General features: G+C 35.2%; 1 protein-coding gene across 1 annotated transcript in view; it reads left to right on the top strand.

The window, feature by feature from the left end:
• The first annotated feature begins 2,433 nt into the window (after positions 1–2,433).
• The window catches only part of LOC135216278 (mucin-2-like), a 43,660-nt gene continuing 31,093 nt past the window's right edge, over positions 2,434–15,000 (top strand). The window contains exon 1 of the mRNA XM_064251445.1: positions 2,434–2,888. Within this exon, the coding sequence (XP_064107515.1) occupies positions 2,874–2,888 (15 nt within the window). The 5' untranslated portion in view covers positions 2,434–2,873. The remainder of the gene's footprint in view (positions 2,889–15,000) is intronic.

Below are 15,000 nucleotides of genomic sequence, written 5' to 3'. Positions count from 1 at the left end.
AGTCGTCACGAAGCCTTAGATTATTCGATTATAAACTGGGTGAAAAGTGACATTTGTGGCGTCCCTACAGCAGGTTTCTGCACCCACTTTGTTTTTAGCCTTTTTACTTGACCTCCATTCCCGCTTCTTTCCTATAGTATCGCTATCTCACCTCTCTAACTATTACTTCTTAGTGTTACCGTGTAGTTTTTGTTTTATCCTTATGTTGGAACTGGCATATAAAATTTAGGACAAAAGCCAAGCGCTGGCATATGTAAGGTCATTCAGCGCTGAAATGGAAATTGGTAATAAAACAATATTGTCACGAGAGGGTGGAATGTACGATGGAAGAAAGAGAACATGAAAGGAGGTACAGTAAAAGGGGATGAAAGGGGCTGCAGCTATAGGGTGTGCCAAAGAGACACTGCAAAGAACCTTAAGTGATGCCTACAGTGCGCCGCGTTAGGTGTACTGACGGCACACACTCCCACGGAGATTTTTTTTTTTTTTTTTTTTTTTTTTTTAGTACTTCACTTCCTTTATTTTCTGCTGTCCAGGCACTCCAACCCAATCTCATTGCTGCCTTATGGGCGCTGAATGGGTGAAATTGCCAAAGTGCTTGGCTTGACGGTCTAAATTTCAGAAAATCAAATCAAATCTGGAACGTGAAGTTTCTCTTCAAAATGAACGACTGTTGAGAAACGTCCAGATAAGACAGAATTCGGTCTGTACATCAAAAGACGGCCAGATCGAAAAGAGGCTTTCCCTTTTAACACCTGGCTTTCTTTCCACACACACTCAAACTTTCTAAATGCATCGCATAGACGGAACTGCAATATGTCTGAAATCTGGCTGTAAAGCGTTTTTCATCTTTTTTCATTTCTCAGCAAAGTCACTGATGAGAACGAGACTTTTATAATGTCTTCATTAGCTTGGGCACTGTTTTGCTAATTATTTTCTTCTGAATGTCGACTTGAGATGTAATGCAGTAGTACGAAGTTCCTGAACCCTTGGGAACATTCTCCATTGCTCTATAGAATTACTAATCTTTCCAGTTCACGTCTCTTCTGTCTCATCCAAAGGATCACCTGTGACGCCAGGTATCCTACAATCAATCAATCACCATTGGCACCGCGAGGATTTTCCCCACTCACGTGTAAGTAAGAGCAGTACGCTATAATCGCTCCCACGGCAATTAAATGTATTTTTTTCGGTAAAATTACCCGCTGGTTTCAGTTACTCCACCTCATCATAGACTAATCGCGAGCAATTACACTTGGGCAAAATGAAATCGAAAATGTAGGTCACAGTACAAATGAAACAGAGAGAGAGAGAGAGAGAGAGAGAGAGAGAGAGAGAGAGAGAGAGAGAGGAAATATTTATTCATTCATTTATTAACAATATGCCCATGAAATGGAAAAGTATGAGTGCTATATATATATATATATATATATATATATATATATATATATATATATATATATATATATATATATATATATATATATATGGGTGTGTGTATGTATTGACCCAATAAGTGTGTGTGTGTGTGTGTGTGTGTGTTTGTAGCTCTTTACGTATAAAAATCCTAGATTCTAGGATTGCCTCCGTCAAAAAAAAAAAAAAAAAAAAACACTGGGAACAAGACTTGAACATGACCTAACCTACTCCAAAAAACTGAGGAAAACTTATCATGAGAGACTGCATAATCTTAATGTAGACATAAACACTTACAATGCATGCACACACACGCACACAAGCTCACGCAAGGCCCCACAAATTCCTCCCAAACCGAAGAGGAGAGGAGAGGAGAGAAGAATCAGTGAAAGTCATATGGCGTGAGATTTCCCACTATAGAGGGTGTCAGTGACGTATATTTGCATAGTCAGTTATGACAAATAATTCATAAAGTGCGCTTGCTCAAAGAAAGCAAAATCACCCTGAGGGGAAAGTGTGTGAAAGGTTACCATCGATCTTTTACCACGAGAGGAATGTGTCACTTTGCGCGAAAATTTAAAATAAGACGTTGTATGAGGAAAAAAAATGAGAGAAAATGGGTTAAATACATTTAAAAATTAACGTATTTAGATCTTCTTCAAGTTGGTTTATACAGCAAGAGGTTTATTCGTCTTTAAGACCTTTACAGAAACATTTTTTTTCTCGTTAAAGTGCTTCAAATGACCAAGTTTTAGATACAGTTGTTTACTCGTACGAAATCGCAGCCCCGAATAGAGACTAATCCGTACCTTACTCACTTCAAAACGAATTCGTGACTGTCAGGGCGTGTCCATTAAGAGAGAGAAAAGAGAAGAGAGAGAGAGAGATGAGGGGATTTTAATGAGGACTGGGGGGGGGGGGGTTGTCAGCGCTGAAGATGTGTTTTAGAAAGTATCAGAACTCGACGACAACGAAGCCAGATGGAAAGACTTACTATCAGTACATCACCAGCCGCTACCGGATAGACCAAGTCAGGTGGATCGTTCTGACTCGTGAGCGAACTTAACAGGCCTATTTTATAGACCTATCGCGTCTCGGACCGATAGACTTAGCACATATACATTCATCTGGATGGACGGAGATTGATGTGTGGGGTCGAATCTAGTCGGTTTCCAGTCAGACTTCCAGAGCTCAGGGTCAAGATGTTGGACGACGACCGGAAAAAAGCGAACTCGGTTCTATAGACATTGTGAAGGGGCAGTTGTCATTGAGACTGGAGATGGTCTGTGGGTGACTTGGCAAAGACAATCCTGATTAAATGACTCTGTTAATGTGAATCTGAGGCTGACAGCAAAAGGTTTTAACGTTGACATAACTCTGTTTTATAGAGCAGGACAGAAAAAAAAGTATAGACTCTGTGGTTCAGTTTTTAGAGACCTACGAAAATATCGACCATTATGCAGGTCCTCAGGGTAAGTAATGGACGACACTTATAAAAAGATATAGCACTACATATTTTATCACAAAGTCATAAAGTATATACCTAGATTTAACGCGTTCTGGTACATGTAATCTTAGTATGTTTTCCCCTGAAAGACTTGAAATCCAAAAGAGAACAAATATAATTAGTGATTGCCATCAACAGACTTTATTCGAAAAAAAATATATTAATCAGTTTCCTTATTGGACGAATACTTACCCAGAGTAAACTGCTGTATAAGTATGAATTAAAATCGAAGAATGGTTCGTTGTCTCTTATTTAGATTTGAAAAATGCTGCTTTTTTTTTATTTTTTTATCTCAGACTCGAATTCGAGAACTGCTTAGTTTTCTTATGCATGAACTCGAAAAATGCTTAGTTTCCAGAGATTTAAACTGAAAAAAAAAAAAATTTCTTAGTTTTCTCAGACCTATATGCGTAATAGACTTGATTTTCTCAGACTTATACTCGTAATATACTTAAATCTTCTCAGACGTGTATTCGTAATATGATTAAGTTTTCTCAGACTTACATGTGTAATATACTTAAGTTTTCTCAGATTAAATGGGAAAAAGTCTAGTTTCCTTAGATTGATAAGTTTACTCACGCCTATAAACTCGACAAATGCTTAGTTTTCTCTTACTACAACTCGAAAAATACTTACTGTATTGCTATGCATTTTCTGTAACACTAGTGACATTGATATCTCGTATCGCATAAATTCGTAAGATTGGGAGAGTGACAAAAGGAAGATGAATATATAGAAAATAATTAGCCTTCGCTGTCTTGTAACATCTCAACATTCGAATTAACAAGTCTTCATATTTCCTAGATAGTAATGACCCTCCAAGGGTTCGGGGGCGGGGGGGGAGGGAGTTAGGGAGGGTCGTCATCTAGAACTAATATTTCTTGAGGGGTCGTTATCTTTATGATATTGGCAGTTTTTTGTTTATGGTTTTAAGGTAATCCCCAACGGGATGTACTAAACACGCTGCAAAGGCGGGTACGTACCGGGTTAAAACCCTTGTGTATGGGGTGGGTGGGTGCAGGGGTGGGGGGGGAGGGGGGGGAGCGGGTGGGGGTTTGGGGAGGGGATCGGTCACTATCTAGGAAAGTTCCACAAGTCTTCATATCTATCTATTTTGAATTATCTCCGAAGATAAGCACAGATATGTACTATACATTCATTACGTAAGAACAAAATGTTAAAATTTGCGAGTTTTCTGTCCAGTGGTGGCCTCAGCCACGGCCCATAAAACTCAACCGCGGTCCGGTGGTGGCCTATGTTAGTGGTACCTATGGTGCTGCCTGAAGTACGATTACGGCTAACTTTAACCTTAAATAAAATAAAAACTACTGAAGCTAGAGGGCTGCAATTTGGTACGTTTGATAATTGGAGGGTGGATGAGCAACATACCAATTTGCAGCCCTCTAGCCTCAGTAGTTTTAAAAAATCTCGTAAAGTGTGAGAAACGGCAATTAACATCAAATGACGTCAGACGTTAGGCTTGCGCGCGCAAATGGCTGTGATAGGAATGGCGTTATACATGTAAGATAATGACAGTATGCAAGTATGCATGTGTGCTTACGCATACAGAACCTCACATGGAAACCTTCCAATGAATCAGCTGATTCCTATGTTCGCTCAGGTGTGGAATATGCAATCATCCTTAGTAGCGCTTCATGTAGGTATGTCTGTATGTATATGTATGTGTATATGAATATACATACATAATCTTGAACATGCAAATGCATAACTATATGTATATTTATATCTATATCTATCTATCTATCTATCTATCTATCTATCTATCTACTATCTTATCTATGATATCATATATCATCTATCTATCATCATATATATATATATATATATAATAGATATATATATATATATATATATATATATATATATCTATATCTATCTATCATATCTATCTATATATACTATCTATCTATCTATCTATCTATATATATATATATATATATATATATATATATATATATATATATATATCTCGCGCATACACACACACATATATGTATATATACATCTTATATTGTCAACACTTTCACATGTATACTGTCACCACTTACGCATGTATATATATATATATATATATAATATATATATATATATATATATACATGCAATTTCTATTAAAATCAAAAGCATTGTTTGCAGATCATTTATCTTCTTGTAAAGACCTTGAATATGTCTAACTTCTTCTCTCTTATTCTTCTGGCAAGCTCCTAGGAATGGGGAAGAATTATCCAAAATCCTTTTTTTTTCCATTTACTTTTTTTTTCTCTGGTCGACGGACCGTTTTCCCACAATCCCCCCGTCCCGAGAGTTGGGAAAACGGTCCTTCGACTAGAGACAGAAAAAGTTGAATGTAAAGAATTTTATAAATTAGGTAGTCACACGAATTTCACTGGATAAAAAAAACAAAATGCTACAGATATCATTATGGCTTGGGGTTCTTAATCAATAGGTAACATGAAATTACCCGTAAAGTCTATTTATTATATCTAATAAACAGGATTCGGTATCCTGGTATCACCTGTGCGTGTAAATACATTTCCTAAAAGTTAATTGGAAATATAATGCACTTTTTCTCTCTCCTTAAAAAACGACAAGAAAATCAAAACAAACTATTCCCCCCTCCTCTCTCTCTCTCTCTCTCTCTCTCTCTCTCTCTCTCTAATCTCTATATATATATTATAAATATATATAGTATTATATTATATATATATATATATCGTGGAATGGAATGGAATATAAGATTTAGGCCAAAGGCCAAGCGCCGGGACCTATGAGGTCACTCAATACTGAAAGGGAGATTGGGGGTAACAATTGTTAGGAGAGGGTGGACAGTAAGATGGAAGGAGAGAGAATATGAAAGGAGGTACAGTAAAAGGTATGAAAGGGGGGGCTGTTAGCTATAGAGGTAGATGGTACGGTTAACTGCAAAGAACCTCGAGTAATACCTTCAGTGCACAGCGTGAGGAGAACTGACGGCACTAACCCCCTACGGGGCATAAATTTTAAGGAACAGGTGACAGAGGTTGACCAACTCCCATAGTGAGTGTTTAAATAATACGCTGATTCTTTGTTCATTTTGGAAGTATTGTAATAAAGAATAAAATGGATGTTTTTTTTAATGAAAAAATAATTCAAAATTTTGATTGTGACAGAGTTCAACTCTTCTGACACTCTAAAACAAAAGACACTTGTTCCAATCCTGGCCGAGGGCAGATGTATTTATCAGTGATAATTTCTCTCTCTCTCTCTCTCTCTCTCTCTCTCTCTCTCTCTCTCTCTCTTTTTTTCTTGGTGCCTCGACAATGCTCCAAAAAGGCGAAAGCGCTCTGTACTGATTTTTGCCTCTCACTGTGATTATATATATATATATATATATATATATATATATATATATATATATATATATTATATATATATAAAAGACTGGTAAAAATGTTCTGTTAAAACAGAATTCCATCTAACAAAAGGAGCCCATGAAAAACGCCAAATTATAAGAGAGGAAAATACTACATTTCAGAGACTGCTGTCTCCCTCTTCAGGTAGGTGAATCATATATATATGTATATATATATATTATATATATATATAATATACACTATAACATATATAATTATATTATATATATATATATATATATATATATATTATATATATATAATAGATACCTGAAGAGGGAGACAGCACTCTCTGAAATATAACATTTTATCTATATATTTTGGCGTTTTTATGGGCTCCTTTTATTATATATATATATATATATATATATATATATATATATATAATATATATATACATATATATATATATTATATAAATATATATATACATACACACATATTATATATATATATATATATATATATATATATATATATATATATATATATATATATATATATATATATATATATACGTGGGTGTATGCATGAACTCCAATATTCATACGTAGGTATATGCATCATATGAATTTCATCAAGACTGGCACATCATGTGAAACTTTTCGTTTAAAGAGTCGATTTCGTTTGGAAAGTTTTACAAAAAAGAAAAAAAAAATCAAATCTCGTGAGACTTGATGACTTTTAATTATAGACATTACAAAAATAATGAGAGCAACGAGAAAAAAAATCCCAGTTTGCTTGGAGAGATTCTAATGCACAAACGTACAAACAAACATACACATATACATATATATATGTATGTGTGTGCGTGTGTGTGTATGTGTGTGCACCTGGGTATGTATGAATGCGCACAACATGTGTATCTTGCACGGCACTCCTCAAAATTTATAGATCTATGCAATCCGGAGCCCCATGTCATGCCTTGGCATGTGCAACAGTTCCCAATGCGAGAAGGTAATTAAAATGGTTCATCTTGACAGCTCACATTCGGTGTCTATTTAACATTGCAATATCTCAGTTCCGTACACAAACTAAGTTGTAAACAAGCAATCGCTTGTGAGGTAGCGTGTGATACATTGGGGATACTATGTATATACGTGTTTGTTTGGCCAAAGCCGGATAATCGGGTGTCAGTGACCCTTCCCGAATCGACAGAGGAAAAGGGTATATATATACACCTGCGTACACATGGACTTGTCTCGATGCGTCTAAAGTCCTTTCTCATGTCTAAAGTCATTTGATAAGTCTATATGTCTAAAATTGTTTCTTATGTCTACATTCCTTTGATAAGTCTATAAAGTCCTTCCTCATGTCTGAAGTCATTTGATAAGTCTATATGTCTAAAATTGTTTCTTATGTCTACATTCCTTTGATACGTCATGAGGATGTCTAAATTCCTTTCAGTACGTCTCACGTCATTTGTTAAGATTTGTTTTAGACATATATTTGATGTGTCTAGAATCCTTTGAAATGTCTAAAGTCGTTTCATACATCTACATTCCTTAGGCATGTCATGGAGATGTCTAAACTCCGATCGATATGTCTAAAGTCCTGTAAAATGTCTAAAATCATTTGATAAGTCTAAAGTCCTTTCATATGTTTAAAGTTCTTTCATATGTTTACATTCCTCTGATACGTCATTCAACACATGTGATCTGCTACGTGTATGGTTATAGCAACTCTCTCTCTCTCTCTCTCTCTCTCTCTCTCTCTCTCTCTCTCTCTCTCTCTCTCTCTCTCTCTAGTGATTTTTTACAATGGGGTTTTTCGAACAATGTTACCTTGTTTACAAAAGTCTGTCAATGGAATATATATATATATATACATAACTATATATATATATATATTATATATATATATATATATATATATATATATATATATATAATAACATGTGTAATATATATATATATATATATATATATATATATATATATATATATATATATATATATATATTATATATATATATATATATATGCTAAAATTACTTCCGTCAGAACAATTATCTCAGAGAGAGAGGAGAGAGAGAGAGAGAGAGGGGGGAGGGGGGGGGGGGTGGGGGACGGTTGCCAAGATGATGACGTTTTCCTATGATGCAGTAAGACTTTTTAAGGAAATGCGTGGATGTCATACTTTCCTTGTTGGTGCGATGACTCTCTAAAACTACAAAAAAATCATAAATAAATAAAAAATAAAATGGGGAGAGGGAGGAACCATACAGGCCTAAAATCGAGTTTCCGGGAGAACACGCATACTATTAATGCTATACTATCAAAATCGAACCAATTTAAACCGAATAAATTCGCAATGAAGTTGACTGACAACATCGCAACATCTTGCTGACGAAACCCTCAGCTGTCGAGAGTTGTATAGTGCTTGGAGGCGTTTCAACTGTATTCGTGTGCTTGCAAGCAAGCTACGATCATCGTCGATGTGCCTGCACTGTGGAGTAGTAACATTGACGGGTGCGGAATGCTCAGATGGAGTTTCAAGAGTCAATGCTGGCGGTGTTTATTTAAGACGAAGTACTTTCAGATGTTTCATGGTCTCGAAATCATATTGAAAATAAGCTCAAAACGAAACCGAATTATAACACGTTTCTTATCATTCAGAACTAAAGAAAACATTTATTTAAAAAATGAACAAACAAAAAAGTAAATTACAAAAAAAACATTATTCATAAATAAACAAAATTAAATAAAAGCCCATTTCTTATCAATCAGAACTAAAGAAAACATTTATTTAAAAAAATAAACAAAAACAAGCTAAATTATGAAGAAAACATTATTTTAAAAAAATAATTCAACGCTCATTTCTTATCATTCAGGACTAAAGAAAAAATTATTTTAAACAAACAAAACAAAAAACAAAATTTATAGCTCATTTCTTATTATTCAGGACTAAAGAAAAAATTATTTTAAAAATAAACAAAAGAAAAAACTAAATAATAGCCCATTTCTCATCATTTAGAACTGAAAATGAAAGTATTTAAATTACTGTCCCAGCCTTGATAACTCTCATATTAAGGTCACGGTAAGGTAAAATGATAAGGTTTGGAACATGACCACAGTAGAAAGATCCCATCGGGTTACCGAGGTCAACGCACTGTGAGGAAAACGAGTTGAAGGTCAAAGGTCAAACTAAAGTTGAAAAAAGACTGAGCATTTTCGATTTTTCGAAAGTTACTGATTAGGGTTGCATTTAACTTAGGTGCCATATTTTGCCACAATTACTGATCAGGGTGACTGTAACTTTAGCGCCATATTTTACCATAATTATTCGTCAAGGTTGGGGCTATATTTTGCCATAATTACTGATCAGGGTGACAGTAACTTTATGCCATATTTTGCCATAATTATTCGCCAAGGTTGGTGCCATATTTTGCCATAATTATTCGCCAAGGTTGGGGCTATATTTTGCCATAATTACTGATCAGGGTGACAGTAACTTTAGTGCCATATTTTGCCATAATTATTCGCCAAGGTTGGTGCCATATTTTGCCATAATTACTGATCAGGGTGACAGTAACTTTGGTGCCATATTTTGCCATAATTATTCATCAAGGTCGGTGCCATAATTTGCCATAATTACAGACCAGGGTTACATTTCAACTTAGTTGCCATATTTTGAAGTAATTATTCATGAAGGTTACATATAACTTTGGTGCCACATTTTGCCATAATTACTGATCAGGGTTAAATTGAACTTCAGAGCCATATTTTGATGTAAATAAGTAAATCAACCTGAAAGAAATATTACATATACAAAAAACTTAATAGAATTTAATGCGTCTTTTAAAATCTATATCACTGACTGTACAAGAAGACGTGAGAAGTATTGAAATACAAAAGCCATCTTTAGAGAAATTGTGTTAAATTCCTTTGAACAAAGACAAGCTAAAAAAAAATATTGCATGTTGAGAGTTGCATGTGATGAATGGAAGGTTTAATGAATGTGTATCGGATCAGGTAGAACACGAAAGTTGCTAAAAATAGAATAGATTTCTATGAAAGAATTTTTTTTTTTTTTTTTTTTTTGCCGATTCTTGGGAGAAATGTTCCTAAAGAAGTGGAGATTTACGCATGACTGTTTCGTGGTTCCTATGGCTTACGAGTTTAAGTCAGTGGTTATGGAAAAGATGGTCATAAACTTGTAAAAAAAAAGAGAGAAAAAAAGGGAAAGTTTGGGCTAGCGATATTTCAAAACGGTTTGAAAATGGAAAGGTTTCATATCTCTCTCTCTCTCTCTCTCTCTCTCTCTCTCTCTCTCTCTCTCTCAGTTTTTTGCTCATGGCTCAAGCATCCATACATCAGTAGTTATAGAAATGGAGATGTTGAAGATTTCGTACAGAATTTAGCAAAAGTAAATAAATAAATAAATAAATAAAATAAAATGAAAATAAAAAATTGCAATTACAAATAATAGAGATGAAACAAAAATTTCAACTGGCTTTATTTTTTACAACGGTTTGTACACTGATTGACCGACTCGCTATATTTTTCTCGTGATATAAAATGTCTCCGAAATTTATAACTCTGTCATTGCGTAGCAACTAAACACAATCCAGAATTCGATGCTTAGAAAAGGTGCTCTAAGCACAAACAGCTAAGAACACAATGAGTAAATGTTTTCCTTCCAAGGAGTTTGTCTGTTTGGTCAGATGAATTAAAAGTGATTTTACGTGAAATTTATCTCCTAACTCAGTGAATGAAATCGGGTCTCGTGAAGCTAAAACCGAGTTGGTTGTTGGCGAGGCATTGGCAAGGGTCAAATATTCTTCTTCTTCTTCTTCTTCTTCTTCTTCTTCTTCGAGAGAGAGAGAGAGAGAGAGAGAGAGAGAGAGAAGGTACCATGAAACTAAAACCGAGTTGATTGTTGGCGAGGCATTGGCAAGGGTCAAATATTTCTTCTTCTTCTTCTGAGAGAGAGAAGAGAGAGAGACGAGATGAGAGGGAGAGAAGAGAGAACGGTACCCATGAAACTAAAACAGAGTTGGTTGTTGGCGTGGCATTGGCAAGGGTCAAATATTCTTCTTCTGAGAGAGAGAGAGAGAGAGAGAGAAGAGAGAGAGAGAGAGAGATCTAAGCTCGGTGACTCAAGACTACCGAAATCACCAAAATTCAAAGCTGCGTACGCAAAGGGTTGTTTAGGAGTCGTAGATACAAATGGTTGGTGTCAGCGTCTCCTAGCCTGTATTTTCAACAAGAGACTTTCTTGTTTTGCATCACTCACCTCGAGTTGAAGACGCGAGTTTATGGTCGATGAATATGGTAATTGCGATGAATAACTATGTTCCTGTCAAACAATACGAACTGCTTTAGTTTAATTTCCGCTTCGTAAATCTTAATCTAGTTCCCGTAACACACCAGTAATACAGATTATATTGGACTTTTTTTTTAAGTAATACATACTATATTGAAGAGTTTTTTTTAAAAAGTAATACAGACTATATTTGTCTATTTTCTTTTAAAGAGTAATACATACTATATTGGACTGTTTTTTAAAAAGTAATACAGAGTACATTGGACTGTTTTTTAAAAGTAATACAGAGTATATTGGACTGTTTTTTTTTAAATGAAAATTTCAACCCCATAATTGTAACTGGAATTAGAATATAAAACTAAGGCCAAAGCCAAGTGCTGGGTCCTACGAGGTTATTTATTCCGCGCTGAAAGGCAAACTAAGAGTAATAAGGGGGTTTGAAAGCTGTAACAGGAGGAAAACCTCAAAGCAGTTGCTCTATGAAACAAATTTTTTAGGAAAGGGTGTAGGAGAGTATAAGGAATGAAAGGGTTGCAGCTAGGGGCCGTAGGGACGCTGCAAAGAACCTTAAGTAATGCCAACAGTGCGCCGCATGATTTGCACTGCTGATGGCACTGCGCCACCCACCCGCCACCCCAACGGAGAACCACATACTTAAGATATCCGAGCGCTAGCATAACATTTCTGGTTCTACCGATGAATCATAACAGCAGTCCAAACTAGAACCTGTTGATCGCTACGTAGACTGTATATTATGTCCTTGACGAATCCTTTATTGAACGAAGCAAGAAAAAACACTTGTAGTCTTATTAGGCTTCGGATCAATATTGAGATTTTCACAATTTTTTAGACAACGAATAGAAAAAGTTGGCAGTCAGCTAGATGTGATGACAGCATGATCGTTGAAACATCATTTTAAATTATTTTTAATTTGATTTGAGCTATATCTTTGATACGTGCTTATTGTATGGTAGGTGTATTTGAATCTGTGTGCGTTAGAGAGAGAGAGAGAGAGAGAGAGAGAGAGAGAGAGAGAGAGAGAGAGAGAGAGAAATAAAAAAAATCGCTGAACAACTAAGCAGATATATGGATACACTAGTACTCATACGAGTATTTTACGAAATGTCTTACATTTAAGATATCGTAAAATATTTTAATTGACTTAATTATCTATCACAATACTTTAATTTGCTCTCTCTCTCTCTCTCTCTCTCTCTCTCTCTCTCTCTCTCTCTCTCTCTCTTCTCGTTATTATAGGCATCTACAATCCTCGGATTACACGGCTCAAGTGAGATTCTTCCCTTCTTCTGCCAAACTCCGGGATTCACCTCCGTCTTCTGTTTACCCTGACCCTAATAACCTTCCTTGTATTTTGAGAGAGGTCCCTCACCGTCTTCTCTTTCTTTCTCTCGCCTTCTTCGAGTCCGTGCTAAAAAAAAAGGCTGCTAGGATATCTTTGAAAGGATTAAGTATACCGCATGATACAAATATATCTAATAAGAAAATGTTTTATTTATTTATTTACTTATTTTTTTTTTAATTTATATTTTGTAGGCGCCCGATCTGTCCGTGAAATTCCAACTCAAATTTTGAAGGAGATGAAGCATAGCACAATTTATTTCATGTATAAACGTTTTTTAAGCCATGACGTTTACGAGAGGTCAATGATGATAATAATAATAATAATAATAATAATAATAATAATAATAATAATAATAATAATAATAATAATATTATTATTATTATTATTATTATTATTATTATTATTATTATTATTATTCAGAGACATAAACATTTAAGCTAAAACAAAATCAGTAACCGTTTTCTTGTATCATAATCACTTTGAACTAGCGCTTCGTATATCACAACAATGAAACCAGCTGCGAAGTCTATCGGCAATAATAATAATAATAATAATAATAATAATAATAATAATAATAATAATAATAATAATAATAATAATTTCACCTCTGAAAATCCTCAAATTCACGTCGTACGTCACACTGCTATAGAAATCCCCATAGCACACAAAGTTCGTTTCGTGCATAAAGGTAAGAAATCAGACCCCACCAAAATTAGACCCCGCCAAAACTTTCTTTTTTAATGAAAGTCACCCGAGATTAAGAAAAAAAAAAGGTGCATTTGCTCTGTCAATGTCACGGTTTCAGAAGAAACACAATAAAATTGTCGTGCACTTTTAGCGAAATCCACACACACAGGCCAAATTGCAAGTCACTGTCACGACAGTGAGCCGTCGATTGTCATGAGTGAAATTAAAAGAGAGGAAAATAGTAAGATTCCGTGTTTCATTATAACAATTAGGGCTTTTTAATTCGAGGTACGTCATCGGCTGCCGATGCTGTGCTACTGACGAACGGAAAGTGAAAATATGAGTCGTTTGTACAACTCTCGCTAGATTTTTTTTTTTTTCCCGCAACTCATTCGTATGTGTACGTAGTACTATCTGCTAGAGTATTTATAACACTTGAAATATACACACATATGTCTATGAATGCCTAGAACAGGAATATTCGAGCCAAAGGTTCACAAGAGCTGGCACACCTATGAATGAGGCCTGCATAGTCATTAGAAACTTAATATATCTAATATAAAATGCTGCCGTCCTTCTTAATAATAATAATAATAATAATAATAATAATAATAATAATAATAATAATAATTAGATGACAAAGAGAGATAAACATTATAAGTATCATGACCTAAAAATTGAAATAAGAAGGATATGGGACATACAGAGACACGAGACACGATCCCAAGATCCCTGGAAAAATAACCTGGAAAAACTAGTAAATGCCGAAGTAGCTCCAGGACTCGTGTAGAAGTGTGTGCTTCTGGAAACAGGGAAAATAGTCAGAAAAGTGATGGACTCCTCTAAGGAGGCAGGAAGCAACCAGGAACCCCACACTATAAAAACCACCCAATCGAATAGGATGACTGTGATCGACCAAAAAATAAACAACAATAATTTTTATTGTTATTATTATCCAAAAGAAAAATGAAGCATAAGACTCTGAAAAGTCCCTTATATAATATTCAGCCACAGATGACAAAGATAAGCTGTATTTCTTGAATAAAAGAAAAAAAAAATAAGCCCAAAAAAAAAAACCTGAAACACAGGTTTCCTAGGAGACTTCGACCCGAGCCGTCATGTTATGGTACAGGGCGATGTTAAAAACAGTTACATGCGGCTCAGCAGCATCGCGCATGCGCGGTATCACATACCGTTAGATAACGGTTTGGTGTCGGGGAGGGGGAGAGATGTTTTCATCTCTTCAAATCCGATCGGGCGGTCGGTACCATCGTTTTCTTTCTATGATTTTGTAGTATAAAAAAATGGCTTGCATAAATTAATTAGTTTTTAGTTTCCCTTTAAAG

Source organism: Macrobrachium nipponense, chromosome 6 (assembly GCF_015104395.2).
Source record: "Macrobrachium nipponense isolate FS-2020 chromosome 6, ASM1510439v2, whole genome shotgun sequence".
Classification (NCBI taxonomy): Eukaryota; Metazoa; Arthropoda; class Malacostraca; order Decapoda; family Palaemonidae; genus Macrobrachium; species Macrobrachium nipponense.
The sequence above is the reverse complement of the archived record's forward strand: the minus strand, read 5'-3'. Positions and strand labels throughout refer to the sequence as shown.